We start from the raw sequence: 26,627 nt of genomic DNA on the forward strand, positions 1-26,627 counted from the left end.
CCTCTGGGATAAGTGGATCTGCACCAGGACACAGTCAGGTCCTAAGTTACGCCTCGGTAAAGCAGAAGAAACGAAGGATCAAGGCTTCACTTCTGTTATTTCGATTTGAGAAAATTATGATGCCACCACGCTGTTCTAACACAATGGTTAACAAGATGGAAACTGGTGTGAAAGAGAGAGCATGAAAAAAAAATGCTTACAATAACAAGACTTGGATTTAAACTGCAAATAGACGTTTCTGTGGAGAAAAAATCCATTATATGTAAATGGAAAAAACACACAGAAACATAAAAATGCAAAAAAGATGTGTGGCTATTCTTTCATCTCAAGTAATGTCTCAGCCGCTGACCTTGGACAGAAAAAAGGAGACACAAGGCTGACAGCGAGATTCTATCAGCAGTTGGGTGCAGTTTCATGGTTTCAGTGGCCAATGTGAGCATTTCTGGGGAAAGTAATTGTCCAACAGAGAGAGAAAAGGGTTGTTACTGTAGAAACCCAATCCCTCTCAGCCCATCAGCAAGTTGCAGAGTCGTGAGTTTAAATAAACTGTTCTGGCCATTTAAAAAAGGTTTTCATCAAACAACGTGCTAATATTCAATTTGCTGCTCAGATCAGAAAGCAGGTTTTGGTTAAAGTGCCTGACATTTGCTGCAGCTCCTAGCCCGTCGATCCGATGAATCCAATCAAGTCCTGGTTCAAAGGAGAAATAAATAAATAAACGAGGTCTCATCTTTTTTCCTCAGATGTACTACTGAAGCGCAGCCTTTACGCTTCATCCTGCCAGGCACTGCTTGCCCACTGCACCGACAAAGGCTGTACCCGGCCCTGGATGCCTCCAGCTCTTCTAGCACATTGGAATCGGACTTTTTTTTTTTTTTTTTTTTGCCCTTGGCAGCTGCGAAACAATAACCGATGCAGACAACTATGTGGCTCATTGGGCTCCTGCAGTAGACTAAGGGGTGGACATAGCAGCTCGTGGTATCTGTGCAAATGCCTTTCATGGGACGGTTCTTGTTATTGTTGTTATAAGGACGTCCTTCAGCCACAGTGGCTGTTACAGATTATTTCACTCAAAATAAATCCATTGCAGACTCTAAATGTGTTATATATGGCGGAGCGAGAGAAATACTCACCACATGACAGTCATATTCCCATTGAAGTTTTGTGCAAAAAAAAAACAAAAAACGGCAAAATGGCAATATCGCAATAAGGTAATCAGAAGAACATGGCAATGAATCTCAAGAACCCTCTATATTTTGGCAGGATTATTTCTATTGCAGCAGCCACACTAGCTGCCATTATTTTTAATAGAGGGTAATCAGGCATGGGAGGGGCCACATAACTGTGGATTATACGTTCAACTTTTTATTGCAGTAGCTTCTTTGACTTATTACAATTTAAAAGGCCTCTTCCATCCAAACTGACTCTGGCACGTATTTGTCACCTCGTGTGGCTTGTAAACATGAAAAAAATTGAGAGGTTTTGAAAAATAGCCTCATACAAACGTAATAACGCTTTTACATACTAGCATGATTCCATTGGGTTTGCAGTTTGCAGGGTTAACGGAAACATGGCTATGACTGCTCTTAAGTGAGCAAATGACTACTGAGCCATGGTGGTAAAACTGCTTAAAGCATTATTATTTTGTTCATGGCACAGACTGTCTCCATCCCCCTTCGCTTTATCCTGCCTCTCTGTCACTTTCTCATTACTAAGCACATGGACCTGAGTACATCAGCATATTTATGTAGAGGACAGATGAATTTACATCACTTCACGATGCATCCTAATCCGATACTTTGCATAATAGGTTTTACTGCCGGCCACACATTAGCGTCTTTAGTAATGCGTAAAGGTTGAGGCCTGAACTTAACTGGATTCAGGGTGAGTCACATGCATTGCGCATATGAGATCATGCACGTTCCCTGAAATGCATGCTGGACAGAGCTGTATTTCTGCATCAACTGCAACAACACTCAGATCGTAAAAAGCTGAAGCCACAACTGGCTTGCAGTCCAAAGCCATCATGACATCATCATCATCATCATTTGGGTGCCCTCTAACAGACTTTTACAAGCTCCCAATTACAGGCCGCAAAGCCCCCCACTTCAAAAATCCCCAGAGCCTGATTGTTTACACCGAGTGCTTTAAGGCTGAAGTCACCAGTCTGGGTGTGAGCGTGACATTCCACCAATGCTGTGTCTGAGACCACAGATTTGGACTGTTCCCCATGTTCACCAAAAGAAGAACCACACACTGTGGCAAACTGTGGTAGGCTCCCAGACCACAGCGGTTTGAAGACCAAATATGCTTTCAAATAAAGCACCAAAGGCTCGCTTGGTGGAGATCTGACATCGTTCACAAGGTTTTTCTTCTGCTTAGCTAGAAACAGACCACAACATGGATCTTAATATTTCCAAATGAATAAATGGACAAAGTCATTAGAGGCAATCAAAGCGGTCTGCTAATGTTTTTCAATGCTGATTAAAACAAAGCAATCTGAGAGTGAAATAAACCAAGCATTACGGCCATTTCGCATTCATTGAAATGCTGTAGATGAAATGCAAAATTAGTCATTTTGTCCAAATGAGCCATTTCAGAGGAATGTCCCACAATCTGTTCCATCTCATTCACACTAGGTCCTGCCTGATGTTAGTTTACCACTAACATGTGCCTCATTTAGAACCGTTCATTTCAGCATGTGTGTGTGTGTGTGTGTGTGTGTGTGTGTGTGTGTGTGTGTTTCAAATAATTGATTTAGACTGGGCGTGGGCAGCGTATAATTATTAGACAGAAATGTGGCTCCACAAACCGGGGGCAGAGAGAGACGTGAGTGTCATTAAGCCGGAGCGAACAGCTGTGACCCCCGCCAGGCGGAACCCTGTTCCGAGGGGTTTATTTTTGGAGCACAGGCCGGAGCTGCATGGGCAAATAAACAGAGATCGATTTTAATGCCCCACCAACACTGACCACCAAGTAAGGCCAAAAGAGGAAGGACTGTAGGACCGACAGGTTTTTACACTACAGCGAGGGGCTATTTTTAACCTTATCCTACCAATATAAAATTTTTCTAATAAATGGTCTAAACAGGTTGCATGTTACAATTGTGTGTTTTAAAAAAAAAGAAAAACTCAGAATATACAATGGAAAAATACCCCTGGAAATCTTTTAGAGCCATGCAAGTAGGATTTCCTGTTCGATGCCATGAGTGGGGGATGGTGGCTTATCAGATGAACCAACACTAGAAGCAAATCGAAGATGGACAGGGAAAAGGACTTTTCTCCCGGGTGTATGATGTCACAAAGATGACTGAAAGGTTTATAGTTTCACTCAATAGCTAATCAAACATGCCAAGAAGGCATTAGCATTTTCATAAGGCTGAAATTCTCCTCCGGCTTTTGCAAAGCCCAACAATGAAGACTTCAATCAGACCATGAAGCCTTACAATTATACTGAAACTATTCTCACAGAACATTTTAAATGTATGTACACAGTCACTTTTGAAGATTAAATGATTGGGGAACATGAGGCCATAATACTGAAATGGACGTCCACCTGTGCAGATGCAAGTAGTTTTTTTTTCACCCTTTGCACCCAGCACGTAAGTGTCGTGTCTTTGAGGTCCATCTGGTCTTCAGAGATAACTGCTTCAGTATGATTAAATAAAAAACAACTACCCCATTCTGGAGAAGAAAACACCCCTGCTTCCAATTTTGACTTTGACTTTCGGACAAGGCATCCAACAGATTTTGAGCAGTGCAGGGAGTGTAAATTCACATCCCAATTCTCTGAGACCGAGCCCAAATTTATTCTAGACGCAGAGACAGCACATTAGTGAAGGCGAGGGTATGAGGAGCATTATTCCTTTATCCCATAACTCAACCAAACTCTCTCTCTCTCTCTGTCCTGCATTTCATTAATGTTAAGAGCAGCAGAGCCAAGTCCCACCTGCAGGACAGATTTATTGTGGAATATCTGGCAAGCTGGGTGGAAACAGTGGAGCCGGGCAACAGCGCCCCGAGGGAGGCCGCTCAGGGCAGATGGCTGGTGGCAGGAGCTTTGTCCCAGAGCCAGAGGCACTGGCACTGGCCTGTTCTCCATTGGCCCTCGTGATGCAGTCTGTCGTGGTATTACCGCTGTCAACATGGGCCCTCATGCTCACAGCGGACGCACCGAAAGCCCGAACGGGGACTTCTCTCAAGGGACGCCAGTGCATGGAGCGTAACAATGCGCACAGCGTCCCAGTTACACCTCATTCTCTATTACATTTGTGTTTTACCTGCCACCCCCGTTGACCCACGTTAAATTCTCCCAACCATGAAGCAGCATTTAAAACTTGCTTAAGCCCAGACAGAGTGATGTGTTGCACGGTAAAATGTATTTAACCACTGGCAGAATGTTCCCTGTCCTCAGCTGCAGCGGTCGGTATGGCCGTATTGACCAGCTCCTATCTGGAAAAAACTGGGACCGCGTTAGGGCCATTAGGGTTGACTGGAAATCGCTATGTCCTTTCAGTGTGTACATTTATCGAATTCGTTTTTATCTCTTCTTTATTACAAATGATATCACCATTTTAATAACTTCTTGAATTCATGTTTTGCATTTCTTTGTTGCTTTACTGATGGTCAGCGCTCTGAGGTTATGCACATCTCTCTGTATAACCTCATTATGCATGTTATGTCAGAAAGATTACATGTTCAAAGATTGACCGTATGTTACCGAACACTTGGAAAGCTCTATAGCCGATTGGTTTAGGGCCAGATTTTCTAATTACTGGTTAGAGCAGGAGAATCTGTACAAACAAGGTTCAAACTCATGACAGGCTTGTATAATGAGGGCCAGGGCGCGCAGTTGGATTTGGACACAGGTGGGGGTACGTGTGACCCCCGCTAAGCGCCCGCTTTGATGCACTCTGATGATTTAGGGTTCACACTTGCACCGGGGCAACAGGTGGCAGTTGACAGCAGTGTTCGGCGTTCTCAACCGGCCTTTCATTTTGAACTGGCAGCTCCGCCTGCAAGTCATTTAAGTCCGCCACATGTCCTGCAGGTCTGTTCTGCAGGTTGTGTGGGAAGCTGTACTGAAGCATAATGTCTGACTGCCATGGCAGTCTGGATGTGTTCCTTTAAAAAGGTAATATGGCCGACTGGATTTGGGTTCATTGAGGTTGGGACATCCCAGTATTGTTAAAACGGCCATTTTCCATTCAACGGCCGATGTCCTGCCTTGGCTTTTGCTTGTAAGCCCACGTCTTTAGCTTGCTGACTGATCTGTCCAAGTGAAAATTCACTAAGACCACACAGCTTATATAACATTATCCCACATATCTCTCCCACGCCCACCTTACACAGTATGTTGCAGTGGTACAATAAGCAGGCCTACCACAAACCAAGTGAAACAGACGTTGGAAAAAAGAATAAGCACTATGAAGACTTATGTCAGCTTTGAAGGGAGACAAACACAGAAACAAGGTGGCCATTTGGCGGCTGAACAGAAGTGTGGGCCGTGGGTTCCAGCGTCAGAACTGTTTTGGAGTGGGAGGCAATACATGTTCCGCCATTGAGGAGTTTTGATAAAGTGTCAGTCAACCTCATGCATCTTGTAGGTCCTCTTTTATTCTCCCCTTCTTTTCGGCATTAGATAACAACACACACACAAGTTGGTTATGTGTGAATCTTAACAAAATTCTGACTTTCTGCTGCACTTCAGTGTTTTCTCATCAAATATATGGGTCAAGGCCATTTCAGTAAATGGTGACTAAAACAATCAAACTAAAGCCAAACCAGCAACTAGTTCTATCAACTAAAACAAAAAAAAAAAACTAAAACTTTTTCTAAAAAAAGCACTAGCGTTGCTAAGATCGGAGCAAATAAGAATTAGCTCATGCTAACATGACATAGCTTCACAAATCAATAAATCAGTAATACCTACGAGGGCTAATTTGCTAGTTATTTGTAGTTGGACAAAGAAGATCTATCCAGCTATTACAAAGTGTTTGGTTGCTTTAATTTGTAGAAACCTGATGTGACTTTTGTTAACATGTGTTGTTTGATAAAAATCTGGTCAAAATAAATATAATACCCCCCCCACACACACACACACAAATTCATCAATGGAATTTTATGGATTTTTTCACTTGGAATATTTCTCATCTCTCTTGTAGGTAAAGAGAGTCAAAATTTCCTTTAACTGATGTATGGAGCTGGCAACAGGAGTTCCCTTCAGCTGTTTTCTTTTTTTGGGGTCTATATTATCCTCTGGTGACTGACAGCCCTGGTGTCCCAATCGCACTGGTGTCCCACATCGCTCCTGTCACAAGGAGATTTGGACTCCTGTTTTGGAGGCCTAGCTGGCCTACATTCTGTGGCAGATATGACAGAGAATGGGCTAAATTGGATGAAAACGTTCACCTCGGGCCTTTCAGTAGGTCAGGCTTCAGACAGGAGGACGTGGGGCACTGGGGGATGCCTTGTAAATCAGCATTCCTTACAGCTACTACTTCCGAAGCAACAGGAGAGCACAGAGGCCACCAGTTGTTCGTGTGTCTCCCAAGATTAGCATGAAAAAAGCTACTGCGTATGAGCCACGAGTGAGTGAAAACACACTGGGCAATTCAATTTGATGTGCATAACAATAGGCCTTTCAGGCCTGAAACCGAGAAAAGCAGGGGGAAAAAATAGGAATAAACAGCACAACTCAAGAATGTACTCCAGATCTAACAATTTCCGTCCCAGAGGGGTTGCATGTGTGCAGCATGCATGGTTGGAAAATTCATTGAGCCAGAGGAACTGTTAGAATGTGATGTGGGCACCAAAATTAGCTTTTGTAGAGTCTTGCAGGACCAGGAAAAGGTCTGTAGAGGATCGGCAGTGATGGCATCCTCCAGACATTATAGAGCCACAGCCGGAACAGAGCTCTGACGATCATCTGGAGTGCTGCACTGCGCATGACTTTTCCCTCGCAGTGCCAACAGCCAAACAAGCACAGGAATGTTCCAGATTGGCAAGGACGTGGATAGTAATTATGTCTAAAAAAAGACAGAGCAGTTCTTTAACTTGATTGTTTTCAAGCTCAGAACCAGGTCTGGTGTTTTTCTATACTGAATCTACCTGTTGCACCATAGGTATGCTAACAGCCACCTGTCACATCCTTCTAACAAAAGATGTTCGTCTTACTAGACAACATCTTTAGAAATTAGGCTTAATTTTCTATTAATTAATCTCGTTAATTTCCTGTTTGCACACATATTCTCATCCTTGGTTTGCCATCCATCATCATAATCACAGATTCTCCACCCAGCCATAATTCCCCTCTGAGGAGAGCTCTGCTGCTTTAATTACACTTCCAGAATATTCTTGGAAATAAGGGCTTGAGCATCACTTACTTAATCAGCAGGGGAGTCTTAAAAGGAGCCGGGTCCGTATCTACCCATCTGTGATTGCTAATTTGCTCACAGACTTAAAAACAGGCTCTGCTTACAATAATGTGCTTGACTTCAGAGAGGAAAGAAAGTTTGGTCTTAGTTCTAGCATTATTAGTTATTTCAGGAGTGGGTAGGCATGAAACATTACACTACATTACAGTTTTCCAATGCATCTGTAACTGACAATGAAAGTGGGCGGGACCACAATTAATGAAAACAACACTCCTGCATTTATCATTATAGATCCTCCTTTGCTGAAACATCAATAATATTAGTAACTTTAAATTAAAGAAGAGGTAGTGTGCTTTAAGTAAACTGTATAATCAGAGATCCGTCTGGGGAAAAGACACATTCCATATTCCAGTGGAGCATTTGTTTATCTTCTTCATGGCATGTCTACCTAGCCAACCTGTCAGCCTAACATTAAAAAAAAAAAATTGAACAGTCTTATCAGAATATTGAATAGCTAAGGTTGCTATAGAAAGTTACAGCATCACCTTAGAGTGATAGCCTAATATTATCATAGCAGCACAGATTTTGCCAACAGAGAAACACAATTGGAATTAAAGGCCACCCTTGCAATATATATACAAAAAATATATGTCAAATAAAAAGTCACAGTTATGAAAAGTTGAAAAGTTACATATTGGATGATATGTTATGCGGGGGAAAAAAAGAGGTTTCCCTATATCTGTGCTATGCCAGAGCATGTGTTTGCATGTCTATGTTCGACGAGCCTGTGTGTGTTTGTCATGGCCCGAGGGAACAAAGCTCCAGGTCAGGGGCCACCAGGTCTAAATGAACACAAATTTCAGATTTTTAGGAGCAGGCAGCAAATGTACCTACACCAACATGCTCCGTAAAGAAACTAGCTGCAGCATGCTCCTCTGACTGCATGCTGTGCTTGAAGAAACTATAATGTATGCATCCCACACCAGCCAGTTGCAGCAGGTACGGCCAATAATCTATTCGCTTAGCCACATGTTAGCTGTGCAAACATTATTCTGCATCTGAAATAAATTAAATATATTATATATTAAGGCTCCTCGGGCTCCCATCAAGGGAGTCTTTAGTCATGCAGTGTCCACGAGAAGATGTTTATGTACAGGAGGGAATCTGGATGATCCGCGGCTCTAATGACATAATCTCCATTTCCAACATGTAGGCAGGCACTTGTCATCATCTCTGACATCAACTTGTCTTGATTCATTTAAATCATGTTTGGGGACCTGACCCATGGAGGGATAGTGTGGGTGTAGGGTTCTAAGATGACCTTTCAATCAGTCCATTGTTCGATATGCCTTTTTTTGGCTCAGTTAGATGTCATCATAAAAACCTACACCCCCCTCATGGATTGGGTTCCCCACCCCTGAATTAAATGATACACAGATCAGATAACACCAAAAACCACACGTGGGTGATGAATAATACCAGTTGGGATATATGATGCAGCAACTGAATAGTCAATTCTTATAACAGTCTATTTCCCCAATGAATGGAAAATGGACAAACATCATGATCTGAGTGCGTTAAACAAGAGGCAAGTTGTGATCTTAGTCCATAAGGTGATTGGTACTTCAGAAGACACCGAGAGACACATATAAGGAGCCTATGAGTCAAAATGATTCTGGTCTGACTTCTGATTGGGTTGTACTACAGGACTGAAAAGGGGGTCATATACTATGATCTTTCACCCCAACTGGTCCATTGGGTCTCCAAAAAAACAAGAAAAACAAGCATTACAAGTTGTTTTGTGCAATCAATAGTTTTTTTTTTATATTTCTGAAAAATGAGGAAAATTAACAAGTATGGGTCAAGAAATTGATTGCCATCGGTGAGTACTACAGGGAGAGTTAGCCATCCCCCTCAATCATTCTGTGTCCTTTTGCCAGTCTAAGGCACTCATTGCTGCAAAATGTCTGGAGAAGTCACCATTCAGAACTAGGGATTAGTGGTCTCTGTGGTTCTTCAGATCTAAGTTGATCATTCTCCAAAAGCCATCCTTATTATGGCGCTGAGAGATGCAACCGAACTTAACTAGTCAGTGCCTTGTTGCGGAAACTAGAGCTTGTGAAACAGATGGCATGACTTGGAGAGAAATTGCATAAGACAATCATCACAGGACTTTAAATGAGGGTCATGTTGCAGCAGGATGAGCAAAACTCAAAACAATTCGGTCATGCCAGAATGGTTCCCACAAATATCCAAAGAATCTAGTTTCATCTAAACCATGTTTGGATCTAAGCAGAAGCTTCACAGGAGCCTCTCTGACGAGCTTCAGGTACAAGAGTTGTAACCTAGTGGGTAACACACTCGCCTGTGAACCAGAAGACCCAGGTTCAACTCCCACTTACTGCTATTGTGTCCCTGAGCAAGACACTTAATCCTAGGTTGCTCCAGGGGGGGACTGTCCCTGCAACTACGAATTGTAAGTCACTCTGGATAAAGGGGGTCTGATAAATGCTGTAAATGTAAGAGTAAAAGTTCATATAGTTGTTTTTATACTTTATGATGGTCTCATTTTTATTGTGACATCGCGACTGCAAGAGAACTGGGATGCAAATGACTGGAAAATCAGAGAAAGAGGATGTGAATGCTGTTTTGCATGCAGCTTCCTCAAAATGTCAAAAACCAATGGCACGTTCATTAGGTTTACAAAGATAAACCGGAAAAAGCACATGTGACTGAGAATGTGTACTGTATGCACTCATTTGTAGGTGTGTGTGTGTGTGTGTGTGTGTGTGTGTGTGTGTGTGCACGTGTGCATGTGCACAATAGAGAGAGTATTCTTCTCTGGTGTTACGAGTGCAGGAGTACCCTGCAGTCATGACCCAACATGTCAGTGGAGCAGGGCGAACCATCTGCGCGGTTTTAGAATGCACTACACCCTCACTCACTAGATCCCTCCACGGGGAGCACTGGGGACTCTTTCAGTGCATTAAGTGGATTAAGGCTCGAAGCTGGGGGGGTTCAGCCCAGATGTTAATGTTAAACTGCAGGAACAACCCCCATGACAGTCACTGGTCCACAGAAACTCATTTTTATCTAATTGACAGCCTCAGTCTGGCTAATGTAAGAGTTCCGGTCCCATTAAATTAGAAATCTTTGTTTCTGGTCTGCAGAACAGAAGTAAGAACATATATCCAAAAACTTTGATCCAAAATACATACAAAAAATGTGAGATTACTTCAACGGAAAATGAAAGTAATGTTAGTTCAATGGAAAAAAACAGAGAACGGTAGAAGGGCGTTGACTTGACGTAAGACACACATCAGGCCCAGTCATTCGGTTGTTGCTCTCCTGAGACTTGTTTCACCCCATATTATGCAACCAAAACTAACACGGCCGTGGAAATTCATTTCCGAGTCGCAGGGGAATTTCTTCTGCACCAGGAAGAGGAACATTTCATCGACCTCTAGACAGAAAGAGCAATGGGCATATTACAGATTCGAAGGCCAGAGTGGACCACTGATTTAGGTAAACGACCTTTGGGCATAGGTACAAGTTACTTTTCCACCGGTATCTCCAGAAATCCATCTGTCTGCTTCCGCTTCCTCGGATAATAAAATGTCGATATTGCAGCGTTAGGTAAACATAAAGTGCATTAATAGTAATGCACAAGTATTTCCCAAGAGTTAAAAAAAACCAAAGAGCCTAGAGTAACGGAATGGTACACTTATATCTGACTTAACTTCAGACAGCGTGACCTTAAAGACCACTCAAGTGTCTGACCCAGATATGCAGAGGGGAGAACCCTAAAGCTATAAATGGCCTCTTTTGTGCTTCGCAAGATCACGAGGTCGAGGAGCTGCGTAGCCGCCGTGGCCTCTTTCTGCCGGCAAGCATTTCCTTGCTGGGTTCAAATGACTTGCGATAACACTGCGCCGTGACTCGCAAAACGTCGGCGTCGGGGGCTGACAGCGGTGGGCGCGCCTGTGTTCCGGGTACTATACCGGTGTTAAATGCACCGTAAAAAACACAGTGTCCGTTACGCACCTTTACAAACGAACTAGGTGGGTGAACTCCCACTATAACATTATGAGATCGTAGTGTGAACCAATATTGATGGCTTATTGCAATACATATGTATTAAACAGATTATTGTAATGCACTGGAAATACAGCTCTGCCCTGGCAATCTAATATTAAAATCTCCAAGCTTGCCAGTTTGCCCCCAATCACCCCTGTTACAGCAGCGCTTATGACCGTATTACTTACTATACGTTCGGTATCTGATTTCACTTATGCCATTACCCTTCCAAAGGAGAGATTACCGCAAAGAGTATAAATGGAATTAGCTGCAATTCAGCGTGTCCGCCATTATTTTCATGTAGAAGACTAAGCCTTTTTTAATGGGTCTCTTGGACCTAAAACTGCGGATGGAAAAATGAGCAGACAGTTCCCGTACCTCTCTCTCTCTTTCACACACACACACAAACAATGGTGCATTGCACAGTGTTGCTCTGCGAGGAATGGTGTCGGGTGTGGGAGGCACAGGTCGAGCAACCAGTCATGTCCTGGGCCTGGAGCTGTACCACGCCGACCCGTCTCGCGCCAGACACAGTGAACAGATAACAGCGTATGCCTGACATGGGAAGTTCTTAGTGCGTAAACGTCTCCAATACAAAGGAAGAATTTGGTATAACCGGTTGACTTTAAAACGAAATGTTTTACAATATAAAGATTATTAGATAATTACTACTAACTACGATTTAAGTCAGATGATCCACTGTTCTCAACAAACACAGGTTCTAATTAGAACCACTGACATCTTCTAGTCTTGGTGGGCAACAAGAGGGATGCAAACAGACATGAAGTGGACACGAGTGGACATGAATCCCATTAAGATTCAAGCACCCAAGGGCCCAGCCAGCCAATGACTTGCACCCATTTGCGTTAACCCTCTTTTCACACCAGGGGAAATAATGCAAATCCTTTTCCTCTTGGCTACAGGGAGAAGAGGTGTATTGCATCAACCTCCATTGCAGCGAACGGTGGTGGTGGGGGGGTGTTCTTTCGGCAGAGGTGCGCCGAAGCCATTATGACTTGCAGGGTCCAAAGATTCGACAAGATGGATGAACAGGAAGTGGCCCAGCGGCCAAGGCGAGCTTGTTTTAATCATGTTTTCTTGGCTAGATGGAGCAATGAAGCAGTGACAGTGTAAATATGGCGCCGCCCGGCACCGCAGCCAGTCTGCAGCAGCTGTTTCACTCCAACACGTTACTCAACGCTCTCACGGCACAGAATCCAAGAGTATGACACCCTGACGGGTAAATGAACCTTGCGTTATCCAAGCACACTCAGCGCTCTCAGCCAAATGACTCCGACTGGATGGGAATCACAGACCTCCGAGTTCACCGCAGGGATGAGCTGTGTTTTATTACGTAAGCTTCATTTTAAGTCAACATGTGAAGATTTCTTTCATGTGGAACACAACTTTTTATAAAACACTGCAGCTTAGCCCACTTATACTCACACATCAGTCCGGGCCACAAAGAAACCGAAATATAGGTATTGCACCCATTTGTGGCCCAAATATATTGTAAATGAGAATATGTTCAATGGAGAATTTAAGATCTGAACAAAGTCAAACAGCCCATAAACATTTCTGTCACAATTGAGAATTGACTCAAATTTTACCTCTAAAAGTGAATTCAAACTGTGTAAGTAATGGCACTACTCTAGCAGTGACCTCTTTCAGAATGTGTCACATAACTGAGGTGACAGAACGAGACAATTCATCCTGACACACTGGTACACATATTTTTTTGATAAATCTCAACACAATTTTGAATTGTAGAAAAAAAAAACACGCGTGGAACAGCCCCCTTTAACCTAAGACCCTGGATCCCAACCTGGTTCGGGAACAGCACCATGCAGGACAGCCGAGCCCTACAGACGGTGGTTCGATCAGCTGAACGCATCATCCGTACCAAGCTCCCTGACCTTCAATCGACCTACAGCAAGCGGTGCCGGACCAGGGCCAGGAAGATCGTGAAGGACCCCGGCCACCCCAAAAATGGCCCGTTCTCTCTGCTGCGATCAGGGAAGCTCCGCTCCCCGAAGGCCAACGCAGAGAGAATGAGGAGGAGCTTCTTCCCGCAGGCCGTACGAGCTCTCAACAATAACACTACATAGAACTACATTTACATTTACGGCATTTATCAGACGCCCCTTATCCAGAGCGACTTACAATCAGTAGTTACAGGGACAGTCCCCCCCTGGAGCAACTTAGGGTTAAGTGTCTTGCTCAGGGACACAATGGTAGTAAGTGGGGTTTGAACCTGGGTCTCCAGCACTTTCACTTTCAATCACTCTGCCGCCCCCCCCCCCCCCACCCCCCCCCCCCCCCCCCCCCCCCTTACTCTTTTAACTCCGGCACAATTTTTAAAAACTTTTTTACGTTTCACTTTATACTTTGTCTTACCTGTTACGCATATCTTAAGTTTTATGCTAAAGACATAAAAGTGTAATATCTGGTTATGTTTGCATATTGCATATTGGTTGATTGTGTCCTTTTGCAACATTTGCAATACTGTGGTCAGTAGCGTTTCGCTGCATATCATGCCGTGCGTGGCCGTGCGTGTGACAAATAAAAACCCCGAAAGCCTCACCGCTGGCGTTCTTCCCGCAGATGAGGTGCTGGTAGGGCTGCACCAGGCCCCACAGCTCCGAGTCGTTGTTGATCGCCTGCTCCAGCGCCTCGGCGGTGAGCTTGGGGACCCCGTTGTCCCCCTCCGCGGGCGCGCCGCGCAGCGCGCGCGCGAACGCGTCGCGGAACAGGCTCTCCGCGCAGGCGCACAGGTAGATGGCCGCGTGCTCGTGGACCCGCGCCGCCACCCGGCCGTCCACCATCCACCTGAAGAACCGGCCCACGGAGAAGACGAGGCCGCAGCGCTCCGACTTGCCCCGGCTGAACTTGTCCTCCGTGCTCATGTTGTAGAGCGACAGGGCGCCGAGCGCCGCGGCCACGCAGTTGACCGAGACGGTCCACGACAGCACGATCTTGATGGCGCTCTGCACCTCGTGCTTGGTGCACTTGGCGTAGCGCAGGCTGAGGCGCTGCGCCTCCCGAGAGACGCGCACCAGAGCGCGGCTCACCAGCGCCGACAGCCTGGCCAACAGGTCGCCGCTCAGCGCGACGTCCCGCGCCGCGTCCGCGTCCTTCCTCAGCGCGCTCTCCACCTCCCCGAGGCTCCACGGCACGTCCTCCAGCTCGGGAAGTTTGGCGCAGTGGCCGGAGCCGTCCAGGATCTCGGCGTCCTCGGCCAGCACGGTGTTGACGGTGTCCAGGCTGTTGTGTCGGCTGTGCATGGAGTCCGTCAGATGCCAGCAGTTCCCGCCATGCGCGTGCGGTACGTGCGCCTCGGAGCAGCACAGCGACGCGCTGGACGACCTGAAGGAGTCGGCGGCGCCACCATAACCCGAATCCAGCGTCAGGTCCTCCAAGGTCCTCGCCGCGGACTTACCCCTTCTTGCCATGACTGCACCTCATAGCGTCCATGGGGATGCGTCGTCGCGCGGAGCCCCCCCAACTTTGTCCCGCCGGCGGCGCGCGTCCAGGCACCTCCCGACCGAGCGGCGCGCACCCGACTGCGCCAACGCCGCGAGTGGATTTGTGCTCGGGGGGAGGAGCCAGTGGGCGTGGGGCGGGGGGAGCCCTCTTTTAAAGTCGGGTCCGGCGCGGTTCTACCGTGACGACACCCACGTCCGTCCGCGACGCCTGTCACGGGTCCGTTAGCGGGGTGACTTAATAATAATGGGATGATCCCAGAGCCAATAAAGACGCGCGAATTCCTGTCGCGCGATGACGCACTTTCCCATTAACCATTAATAAAAAAAATCTAATTTTACCCGGTGCCAAGAAACACAAAGGGGGTCCAACACGTTTTTCACGTTTAATTAGGGCTAATTAGAGCCGAGCGAACCCCCGTACGGATCGGCCCGGCGGTCCCTTCGCTACCTGTCCCCTGTACCCCCCCTCCCCTCCCCGGGCCGCTGTAACGCGACTCACGGTCGTCAATAATGAATGAATTACGTGCATAATGTATCATCGCGCCGCGACCCGCTCACGCTGCCGGCCAAGGTCGTAATCCACACCGCGCACCGCGCTGTCCTGTCCTGTTCTGGTTGGGTTTTTTTTTTTTTATCCATGTTGGCCACGCAAAAAAAATATATATACACACATATATATATATATATATATTTGCATCGTTCTAGATTCTGGACGTGTTCGCTCGGTCGTGTTGTTGCGTGTGCAGACGCGGGAGAGTTTGTTCCGCTGCTGGCGGTGTTCAGGGGAGACAGCTGGAATCCTGGAGCAACAGTTCCGATCTTCTCTGCTTCTTCTCCTCGGCTTTTTAGCAACCCGGGCGACCGCGCACAGACGCGACTTTGGATCAATAGCGACCCCGTACGTACGTTTCGACGTATAACATAATGTACAGTCGCGGCCAAAGGTTCTGAGATAATACAAATAGCTGGTTTTCACAAAGTTTGCTGCTTCGGTGTTCAGAGATCTTTTTCGCAGTTGTTTCTGTGGTGTAATGTAGAATTAGTAGTATTAGTAGTAATAGTATTACTTACCTGGCAGGAGAGATACCGTGATCAAGAAGGCGGTTCACCCAGGGGGAGGCTCAGCCATTCATGCAGTGGTGGCCCCATAATCCGCCACGGTGCCACTGAGGTGCCACTGAGCAAAGCACCGTCCCCACACGCTGCTCCCCGGGCGCCTGTCATGGCTGCCCACTGCTCGCCAAGGGTGACGGTTTAAAAAATCACATAATTACAAGTTTTAAGGACTTTTATTGACAATTACATCGATCTTTGCAATTGGCCCTGGCATGCTGGCATTCAACTTCTGGGCCAAATCTATAACTGATGGCGACCCATTACTTAATAAAACAGAACTTGGAGTTTGTCAGAATTTGTAGGTTTTTGTTTGTCCTCTTGAGGATTGACCATGAGCTCTCAGTTGGATTAAGGTCCGGAGAGTTTCCTGGCCATGGACCCAAAATTTCAATGCTTTGTTCCCCCGAGCCACTTATGGCGTGGTGCTCCATCCTGCTGGAAAAGAGAAACTGAGAAAATGACTCTGCAATCCCTGGACTTTTTGCAGAATATCAGTCTGACTTTTTCTTGGACAGAAGCATCTTCTTTGCTGCCCTTCTTGACCCCAGGCCGTCCTCCAAAAGTCGTCACCTCACTGTGCGTGGAGATGCTCTCACACCTGCCTGCTGCCACTCCTGAGGAAGATCTGCGCTGGTGGCACCCCGATCCTGCAGCTGAATCATCCTGCCGCTTGCTGGACATTCTTGTGCGCCCTGAAGTCTTCTTTACAACACTTGAACTTCTCTCCTTGAAGTTTTTGATGATCCGATAAATGGTTAATTTAGGTGCAATCGTACGAGCAGCAATATCCTTGCCTGTGAAGCCCTTTTTACGCAATGACGACTGCACGTGTTTCCTTGCAGGTAACCGTGGTTAACAGGGGAAGAACGATGATTTCAAGCATCAAGCATTTTCAATGCAGTGAAATTTTTTTTGGGGTGGATTTAGTTTATTTTCATGGCAAAGAGGGACTTTGCACTTCATCTGAAGAGATCCAGAGAGAAAACCCAACATGACTGGATTTTCACAAGGAAATGAACTTCCCTGTGAGTAAAAATTAACCACATCTAGGTTTACATGTGTAACCATCAAATTGGTAAAATAAATCTCTCAGTTAAATCTGTACTCATTAATACTCATTATTTACCCGTGTTAAGAGCTAAACACTTGTGGTACAAAATAGCCACACTGAACACCATACTATTTCATTGCTTTTATTTAAGGACTTCATAGAAGTTTATAAAAAACACACTATAGGTGATCATATTTTGCTGTCTTCAAACAGTTTATAATAACGTTCCAAATTAAAATATCTTTTAATGCGAGAATGGCGCCACCTTGTGGAGACTGAGGATTTCCCATCTTCAAGACATTGTGCCAAAGTTCCATTTCTCCACCAAAAATATGCAGTTAAGCCAATACGCACAATGTTCCAAAATAATATGTTAAGGACATATTAATATGTTAGCAAATAGAAAATACGCATTTTCTTGTGATTTGGACATAAAGCAGAAGAACTGAGTCTGCCACCTAGTGCTCGGTCGGGCAATGTGCAATATTCATTACATAAGCAATTTCATCTGGGATCAATAATTTTTTCTGATTCTAATTCTAATGCGTTTATGTGTAAAAATTGACGACTGGGAAAATCAAAGGCCTCGGAGCTTGGTGGTCACTGTGTCAGTAATTGCACTTTTCACCAGTTTAAAAGTTGCCACCAAGGATGCATATGCATGCATTCACGTAATAAACCCGAAGCAGTATATTTGGAACAATAACTTGCATTATAGTGTGCAGTCTAACTGGGCCTTGCTATAAAATTATTCTATCCGTTCACATAATATTTGTATTTTCTTGCTAATCGTGTTTATATTAAGAATCCACACGTTCATTTCATGGACGTCGTTCATTATTAGTTTATCTTAGAAAATATGTCTATCAATGTGGACAACAAAATTAGCATATATGCTAAATCCTTCATGTGCTCATCCGGGTCATTCAGGACCACCCAATCAACGGAGAGGGGCAGTTGAGAGCGATAAATACATTTTTGGGGAATGTGGCTTCTCCTTAACGACTTGAATTGGGGTAAACGCCTTTTATAGTAGGTTTGCTGTCTCTAGTAAGCTGTGTTGAAGACACAACTCAACGTCTCAAATTCAGGCTGTCCACACTTTGAAAACGTGACTCGAAGCGCCTACGTGTCGACGCGGTGCTGACCAACCAACGACGCGGCTCGGGGTTGCCAGATTCGTCGGAGAGAACGGCAGCCCAACGGAGGGGGTCTGCACTGTGTCCCACATTACGTTAACCAGATTAAACACCGAACGTTGGTGTGCGTGTTTTACGGGCAACACAGATACGCAACAACATGTACGTCTGACGTTTAAAAATATTTAAATGAAATTAATCCAAGGTCACTTGTAAGACGCGGATCTGGCAACGTGGCCGAATGCGCGTGCACGTGTGGGCGGAGACTAGAGTGGAGGTACATGGCGTACAGTGTCTCGGCGTGAATTGAAAACTGAGCGTCGAAGCAGCCGGGCGCCGTGGACCCGTGGTACCGTTCGCTTTCGGCGGCGAGCGACGCGTGGGAGCCGAGTTCACGCCGCGTGTTTTACGTCACGTTTCTTTTGTTTTAGTGGAATTGCACCTTTCGGCAGACCCATTTCCACACCAGACATGGGACAGGTTTTCCTCGAGCAGGGCTAAGCTCGAGTTGGCCGCTCGCTGTGAAGTTCGGGGACGAAGGCATGGGCGGGAACGCGGTGCACTGGTTCAGGAAGGGGCTGCGGCTGCACGACAACCCGGCGCTGCGGGACGCGCTGCGGGGCGCGGACACGCTGCGCTGTGTTTACATCCTGGACCCCTGGTTCGCGGGCTCGTCCAGCGTCGGCGTGAGCAGGTGGAGGTGAGACCCCGCTCTCCTTTTATTACTCGTGTTTTTCACTGATGCGCGGCAATTCCGCGGTTAAAATATGCAAACCAGTGAAAACTACGCTGCGAGCCATTTTAATAACACCACAAACGATGAAATAATGACATTATTATTCAGGAGAGACTGAATTCATTTACATTTACAGCATTTACCAGGCGCCCTTATCCAGAGCGACTTTCAATCAGTAGTTACAGGGACAGTCCCCCCCTGGAGTAACTTAGGGTTAAGTGTCTTGCTCAGGGACACAATGGTAGTAAGTGGGATTTGAACCTGGGTCTTCTGGTTCATAAGCGTGTGTGTTACCCACTAGGATACTACCATCCCAGAATTCGAGACCACACCCCACTGTTCTTGTAGCAGGTCTCTAGATTTCTCAGTTTTGTTTTCTCAAATCAAATGAAAATATTGGCATTTTAATTTGTTTTAACTTTTTGATAATTGGACTGCAAAGCTGCTGGTGGTGCTGGTTCTTACTGGGATCGCTATCACTTCGTGGCTTGGTGTTGCAGTGAATGCCAGGCACCCTGGACCAAAACAAGGCCACACCCGTGCCAGAGTTACGACCAGCCGTCACCTTTTACGTGACATTACAGACACGTGCACGTAATGGCTTGAGTGTGCCCCGTTCTCGTGCACGCTTCCTATTATGGGAATAAAAGTTACCTGGCAACAAGTGCGTAACCGAGAGGAAGAGAGCGGGGAGAAGTGGGACGCCTCTGGGCGTCGGTGAATGGGAGAGACCCCCGTGGTCTGGTGGGGGGAGTGATGTAACCCGGGCTGACGTCGTGGCTGTCCCTGAAGAGGGCGTCAGGGAACTGGGGCAGTGTGTCAGGTGGTCTGTTACGGCGGCCCACTCCTGCATGTCTCTGACCTACTTTTCTGACCGCGGACCCTCTCTGTGGCTGCATGCCTCTGATGGTAACCATGGTTACGCTGCAGCCGTGTCCGGCACCAAGAGCCTATGCGCTATGCAGTACACGTGGCCGGGTTTGATCAGTAGCCTAGTGGGTAACACACTCGCCTATGAACCAGAAGACCCAGGTTCAAATCCCACTTACTACCATTGTGTCCCTGAGCAAGACACTTAACCCTAAGTTGCTCCAGGGGGGGACTGTCCCCTGTAACTACTGATTGTAAGTCGCTCTGGATAAGGGCGTCTGATAAATGCTGTAAATGTAAATGTAAATCCAAAGGGGCTAAAAATGCTTTGCATTGAAATTCGTTGCGCAAGGTGAAGCAGCCATGTGAAGGTTGCACGTCTGAAGCGTCGCCCTCCTCTGTGGATCAGACAGTCGTGTCAGGGGCTTCAGACAGGATCCAAACGGGCTCTGTCCTGCTGACCCAGTCTGGCAGATCACGGGCCGGGCCAGCGAGGCACGCCTGCAGCTCAGACAGGATTTGGCTGATATAATCAGCTCGAATATCTGACTGCTCTGCTGGGGGAATAGTACAGCACCTTATTCACAGAGGATCACCTGCGGCCAGACGCCTGGGGTCAAAACTATTTTATTTTGCTTATTGTTGTTCTTTCACAAATGCTCTTCTGGTTTGGGTGAAATGTTGGTTCCAGATTTTTACCATCTGCTTTGTGTAAAATGTATTACAGGGTGGTAGTAGCCTAGTGGGTAACACACTCGCCTATGAACCAGAAGACCCAGGTTCAAATCCCACTTACTACCATTGTGTCCCTGAGCAAGACACTTAACCCTAAGTTGCTCCAGGGGGGGACTGTCCCTGTAACTACTGACTGCTCTGGATAAGGGCGTCTGATAAATGCTGTAAAATGAAATGTAAATGTATTATTGTTACTTTCTTATTGCTAAATGTTTTTTTCAACACAGATGATTACTACTTTTCTATGTAGCACTAGGAATAATTTAAACTTATGTATATTATTTTTGTGTTGGGGGGGAAAAAATCTAAATCAAATGAGTCTTGCCGATAATTCTTTACATAGTCATCGTTCATCATTCGCCTGCTGAATAAATTCTTCTTATAAGATTGAGGTCATAGTGCCCCCTTGTGGAAGCACCTTGTCATAGCAGCTTTAAACCATTATGTAATAGTAGTATAAATGGATTTGTTTGTTAAAACCTATATTTGCACATTTCAGCATAACTGGAATTGTCATGTTTAATTAGTTTCTTGCAATTTAAGAGTGCTGATCTGTACGTTGAACAGTACGTAGAATCTCTCCGTGTTTACTTTCCATTTTTCTACTCAAGGTTCCTGCTGCAGTGTCTGGAGGATTTGGATGCCAGCCTTCGTAAGATTAACTCCCGGTTGTTTGTAATCAGAGGCCAGCCCACTGATGTCTTCCCTAGGCTGTTCAAGGTAAACTACACTAGGCTGGTTTACATTAGTATTTCCCTGACAAAACTGCTGGTAATGGGGAACCCTGGACCATGTGGCAGCTGATATAATTCTTACATCAAATAACTGTGCCATGTTTAGCAGAAATAATTGGTGCAGAACACTATAAATTAATACTTGAATATTTTGAAATTGTGTGTGTGTGTGTGTACACTGTACACACTCAAGCGTGCCTGCAGACACAGTAACGTTTAAGCAGTTTAAGTTTGATTCCATGGTGGTTTGCATCTGCAGGAATGGAAGGTCACGCGTCTGTCATACGAGTATGACTCTGAGCCGTTTGGTAAAGAGCGTGACGCGGCTATAAGGAAGCTCGCCAATGAGGCGGGGGTGGAGGTGATGGTGCGGATCTCCCACACTCTCTACGATCTGGACAAGTAAGTGGATGTTGTACCAGTTTATGGTCATCTGACATGAATTATGCTGCATGAATTCTGCCATGAAATTAAATTTCATAGTCGCCTGACAAACAGATTGCTTCTGTTCAACGTTTCTGTCTTGCTCTGTGTCTCGTGGCTGCAGGATCATTGAGCTGAATGGAGGCCAGTCTCCACTCACCTACAAGCGCTTCCAGAGTCTGATCAGCCGCATGGATGCTGTGGAAATGCCGGCGGAGACCATCACTGCCGACGTCATGGGAAGATGTACCACGCCCATCAGCGACGACCACGACGACAAGTTTGGCGTTCCTTCTCTGGAGGAGTTGGGTGAGGTTCATCCTCAGTGCACATGCAGCCTAATGTGGCTTGATGTTTTGAGAGCTCAGTGGAAACCTGAGTGGTAGTAGCCTAGTGGGTAACACACTCGCCTATGAACCAGAAGACCCGGGTTCGAATCCCACTTACTACCATTGTGTCCCTGAGCAAGACACTTAACCCTAAATTGCTCCAGGGAGACTGTCCCTGTAATACTGATTGTAAGTCGCTCTGGATAAGGGCGCCTGATAAATGTTATAAATGTCTCTGCAGGGTTTGAGGTCGATACTCTGACCACTGCTGTGTGGCCAGGAGGAGAGACTGAGGCTCTGACCCGCCTGGAAAGGCACCTGGAGAGGAAGGTCAGGTGTCCAAGTTCTCGCATTTCATGTCCCGACTCATGTCCTTTTGTATGGATTGGCTCAAAAAATTATTTATTTATTTGCAGGCATGGGTGGCCAACTTTGAGCGACCCAGGATGAACGCCAACTCCCTACTGGCCAGCCCCACTGGTCTGAGTCCCTACTTGCGTTTTGGCTGTTTGTCCTGCCGACTTTTCTACTTCAAACTCACTGACCTCTATAGGAAGGTGAATTTATTGTCCGACACCTATGGTTTAGGAAATATCTGAAGATTGCTTTCAAGGATGAGTGGTTGCCACGCCCGTTAATATTCTGCTCTTTCCACAGGTGAAAAAGAACTGTGTCCCTCCCCTCTCGCTCTATGGACAGCTTCTGTGGAGGGAGTTTTTCTACACGGCCGCCACCAACAACCCGCGCTTCGACAAGATGGAGGGAAACCCCATCTGCGTGCAGATGCCCTGGGACCGGAACCCAGAGGCGCTGGCCAAATGGGCCGAGGGGCGGACCGGTTTCCCCTGGATCGATGCCATCATGACCCAGCTGAGGCAGGAGGGATGGATCCACCATCTGGCCCGACACGCTGTGGCTTGTTTCCTCACGCGTGGAGATCTGTGGATCAGCTGGGAGGAGGGCATGAAGGTACAGTCACGTTGATATGAATTGAAAAGAACATCTCTTGAAAAGCGGCATGAGATACTAAGAGGTATTATGTGTGTTTTGTTTTTAGGTGTTCGAGGAGCTGCTGCTGGATGCTGACTGGAGTGTGAACGCAGGGAGCTGGATGTGGCTCTCATGCAGCTCCTTCTTCCAGCAGTTCTTCCACTGTTACTGTCCAGTGGGCTTTGGCCGTCGCACAGACCCCAACGGAGACTACATAAGGTGAGGCGAGCACACCTGATATAAATGTACGATTGTGACACTTGGTAATGACATACAGGGTGGTAGTTGCCTGCTGGGTAACACATTTGCATATAAACCAGTAGAGATATCCACAGAGGAGGCGACGCTTCAGACATGCAACCTTTACATATCTGCTTTGTATAAGGGCGTCGGATAAATGCCATAAATGTTAATAATTTTGTATATTTATAGGCGCTATCTGCCCATACTGAGAGGTTTCCCGTCTAAGTACATCTACGACCCCTGGAATGCTCCGGAATCTGTGCAGAAGGTGGCTAAGTGTATTATTGGAGTGCACTACCCGAAACCCATGGTGAACCATGCTGAGGCCAGTAGGATTAACATAGAGCGCATGAAACAGATCTACCAGCAGCTGTCCTGCTACCGGGGACTGGGTGAGGCCTGACACAGCAGAACACTTCTGAATGAATTATTGAAGTACATTGTGATTCATTGTGAACAGTTTACCATGAATTGTGACATAAACGGTATCTCTCACAGGGCTGCTCGCAACGGTACCGTCCAACTCCAGTAATAATGGGGAGTCGTCGATGTCAGGGGCGGCTGCGGGGCCTTCCTCGGTGGATTCTGCCCAAGAGGGTTCAGCAGCAGCAGCAGGTAGAGCAGTCACACTTCTCCATTTACACTTAACAACTTTTTGTGGAAAATATTTGCCAAACTCATAATCATTACTGGCATTACATTTATGAACATTTTATGAACAACACATGCAATGTGATTTTAAGTGGCAATATTCATTGACATACTGGAACATTGTCTGAAAAAATATTGTACTTTTATCAGATTGTAATGCTCTGACTTTGTGTTTTGATTTTAGTTGTGTTTGAACTAAAATATTAACCCCAATCCTTTTCAGTGCAACAAGTCACATCGGCGCCTCAGAGCGAAGCGGCTGCGCAATCTAGTTGGCACGGTGATCTGCGGTACCCTGGCACAAGTACAAGGCAGCAGCATGGTGGGTTCTGGATTCCTTTTCACCATTTCTCCCAGAGTGCAGCGGCTGCTTTTTAACAAATCTCATTCACAGCCATGAGCTGCGCACGCCCTCTGCTCAGATATTTATACACCATGCTGAGGTTCATGTACCCATGAAACCCACCAATGCCACCCACAAATAATCTGTTTAATTTTTTATTCATATGCCTTATGGGAACATTGTTCTCGTTTAAACAGCTCTGTGTATCTTCTTGGGTATTTTAAGGTAACTTAGTGGGCGGTACAGATGAGTCTCAAAGACAAGACTCAAAGATGGCTCACGCTCCAGCATCACAGAGAGGTAAAAGTTCACATTATGTTTCTGTTGGGTTTTTGCTGTACCTAAAATACGATATTTTCTGGACAGATGAATTTATGTACTGTTTTTTTTTTTTTTTTTTTTCTACCCCAGGAAAGGGAACAATTGCAGTGAAACGCCACAATGAGGATTTAGTGGCAAGGAGCTCTAAAGTGCAGAGACAGAGCAGTCACTAACACACTTGCATCAGAGCAGCATACTGCTGAAAATCACCACCATTCACTACAACTTCACCTGTTCTGTCAACAATATATTAAGACTGGTACAAATTAGACGTCATCTAACTTAAAAAACCACACATACTGTCACTCACACACACACTGAGAGAAGAATACATGCAAAATTACAATCAAGTTTGTCCTGGTAGCTAGACAGTGGGCTTGTTCTGGTGAACATTGTTCAATATGTGTTGTATTTTGTCATACATCATTTACAAACCACGTGTAGTGGCCTTCCAGCAGTACAGCTCTATGTTTTCTGTCTCATTTTCTGTCCCTTAACTACTGCTTAGCTGTTCATGTTGATTTAATAGCACTTGATTCAGACAAACCAAAAGCCATATTGTAAGCCTCTGGCTTAAACCCAAATTTGTTTGATATTTGGGAATTATGATGTCATAAACAAGGTTTATGACACCTTACTAAGCATATTTAAAATCTTTTATACTTTTTCAGGAAGCCAGTGGCTTGTGTGTATATAAGTTTGTAATTACATAATTTTGCATATAACTGTAAATATTTTATCTCCTTTTAATGTCATTTCATCTTTGCTGTAGTCTGGCCTCTTGCATTTTTGTAACATTGGGGATGTTGTAACCAATTCCAACACGTTATTTTAATTCCAGCAGGAGACATGTGAATGCTTTTAAGCCTTTGCCGACAATGTACTGATGTTATTGCATTAAAATTCAAATTTTAAAAATTCATATTGTGTGTTTATTCCATGCTTCTGTATTTACCTGTTGAATTCGCCTTCTGTTTTTGTTTTAAGGATGGTACAGCGTCATCAGCAGCGGAGGCTGAGTATGGTTCTCATCAGAATCTGTGACTTCTCAAACTCTACAAATAACAGTGATTCAAAACACTGCAGAAATTTCATAGTAGTATATAGCGGCGGGAAACCTATTTCATGTTACATGGTTGTAAAGAATTTCTCTCTTTTTGTGAGTATGTGCTAAATACGTGACAGTAAACAAATGGTGCAAATTCTTGACAATGAGTGTGGTGGGCTATGAAATCTTTTTCATGGAAGATTTTAAGCACAAATAATGGCAGTGCAATATTCAGCCAGAGCAGGCAATTTGATATTACATTTTGCAATTGACAAATCGATGTCCAAAGTGCTGATGCAATATTTTATTATTTTCAAATTTGAATAATAAATAGAATAACAAATCACTGAATTTTTCCAAAATTATCTTGCAAATTGTTTTGCAAAGTGTCAGACCGCTCATCAATGCGGACCTTCACTAACAACGTCACTTCCGCTTTATTGATCAGGGCCTCATTAGAATACATTTATTAACCCCTGATAAATTAATGTTTGTGCTTAAAATAGTCCATATTTATTTACATTGTCTCTTTCGCATTTTTTTTCATCAATTAATTTCTGAAAAGCTGAACCATCTGTTAGGGAATGGCTGTGGTTAAAAAAAATCTTGGAGGGAAAATATGGCCTGAAAACCACAGTGACTGGTCATCTTATAGACATCATCAACAACAACAATTCTTTTATTTCTTATATATCTCAAAGGGCTTTGACAGGCCCTACAGTTGACGCCCCCCACAATTGACACACAAGGAAATAACTATAGGAGAGAGAAAAAAAGAAAGGAAGAAACCTTGGGGAGGAGTGATACAGAGAGGGTAGAGTGAGCCTGCAAATGGTGTCAGTGCAGGGTTTGTGATGGTGTGTCCAATAAGAGAAAAAGTTGTTGAGTCCTACAGTTTTAGAGGTGGAGAAGTCCAAAGTCCATTTGTCCAAATCCCTGAAGCTTTAGTTGTTACGGTGGT

At 45.3% G+C, this 26,627-nt stretch overlaps 2 protein-coding genes and 1 pseudogene across 5 annotated transcripts in view; 2 read left to right on the forward strand and 1 right to left on the reverse strand.

The window, feature by feature from the left end:
* btbd11b (BTB (POZ) domain containing 11b) overlaps positions 1–15,129 on the reverse strand; it is a 55,864-nt gene extending 40,735 nt beyond the window's left edge. For both annotated transcript variants that reach the window (XM_028957257.1, XM_028957256.1), the window contains exon 1: positions 14,037–15,129. In XM_028957257.1, coding sequence (XP_028813090.1) covers positions 14,037–14,904 — 868 coding nt within the window. In that variant the 5' untranslated portion in view covers positions 14,905–15,129. The remainder of the gene's footprint in view (positions 1–14,036) is intronic.
* Positions 15,130–16,000: 871 nt separating this feature from the next.
* LOC114767576 (uncharacterized) lies at positions 16,001–16,115 on the forward strand (annotated as a pseudogene).
* A 39-nt stretch (positions 16,116–16,154) lies between these two features.
* cry1b (cryptochrome circadian regulator 1b) lies at positions 16,155–25,538 on the forward strand. 3 transcript variants are annotated; one of them, XM_028957258.1, is made up of 14 exons: positions 16,161–17,078; positions 18,675–18,943; positions 21,196–21,304; positions 21,578–21,720; positions 21,866–22,050; positions 22,312–22,400; positions 22,487–22,627; positions 22,728–23,039; positions 23,128–23,279; positions 23,493–23,695; positions 23,802–23,918; positions 24,178–24,276; positions 24,523–24,597; positions 24,709–25,538. In XM_028957258.1, the coding sequence occupies exons 1-14, from the start codon at positions 17,067–17,069 to the stop codon at positions 24,789–24,791; spliced, it is 1,989 nt and encodes a 662-aa protein (XP_028813091.1). In that variant the 5' UTR covers positions 16,161–17,066; the 3' UTR covers positions 24,792–25,538. The 3 variants fall into 3 exon arrangements, 2 of the variants coding, with proteins under 2 accessions (XP_028813091.1, XP_028813092.1); XM_028957259.1 differs by lacking the exon at positions 16,161–17,078 and adding an exon at positions 18,111–18,405; XR_003742812.1 differs by lacking the exons at positions 23,802–23,918; positions 24,178–24,276 and having other exon boundaries at positions 16,155–17,078; positions 23,493–23,613; positions 24,709–24,782.
* The last annotated feature ends 1,089 nt before the right edge of the window (positions 25,539–26,627 follow it).

The sequence above is a fragment of the Denticeps clupeoides genome, chromosome 17, assembly GCF_900700375.1.
Source record: "Denticeps clupeoides chromosome 17, fDenClu1.1, whole genome shotgun sequence".
Lineage (NCBI taxonomy): Eukaryota > Metazoa > Chordata > Actinopteri > Clupeiformes > Denticipitidae > Denticeps > Denticeps clupeoides.

What these genes read in the sequence shown, in the direction of transcription:
- cry1b (XM_028957258.1), top strand. An exon ending in GTCCTGCTACCGGGGACTGG is followed by an intron (nt 23,696 to 23,801) that starts GTGAGGCCTGAC and finishes TATCTCTCACAG; the next exon opens with GGCTGCTCGCAACGGTACCG. An exon ending in CGCTCCAGCATCACAGAGAG is followed by an intron (nt 24,598 to 24,708) that starts GTAAAAGTTCAC and finishes TTTCTACCCCAG; the next exon opens with GAAAGGGAACAATTGCAGTG.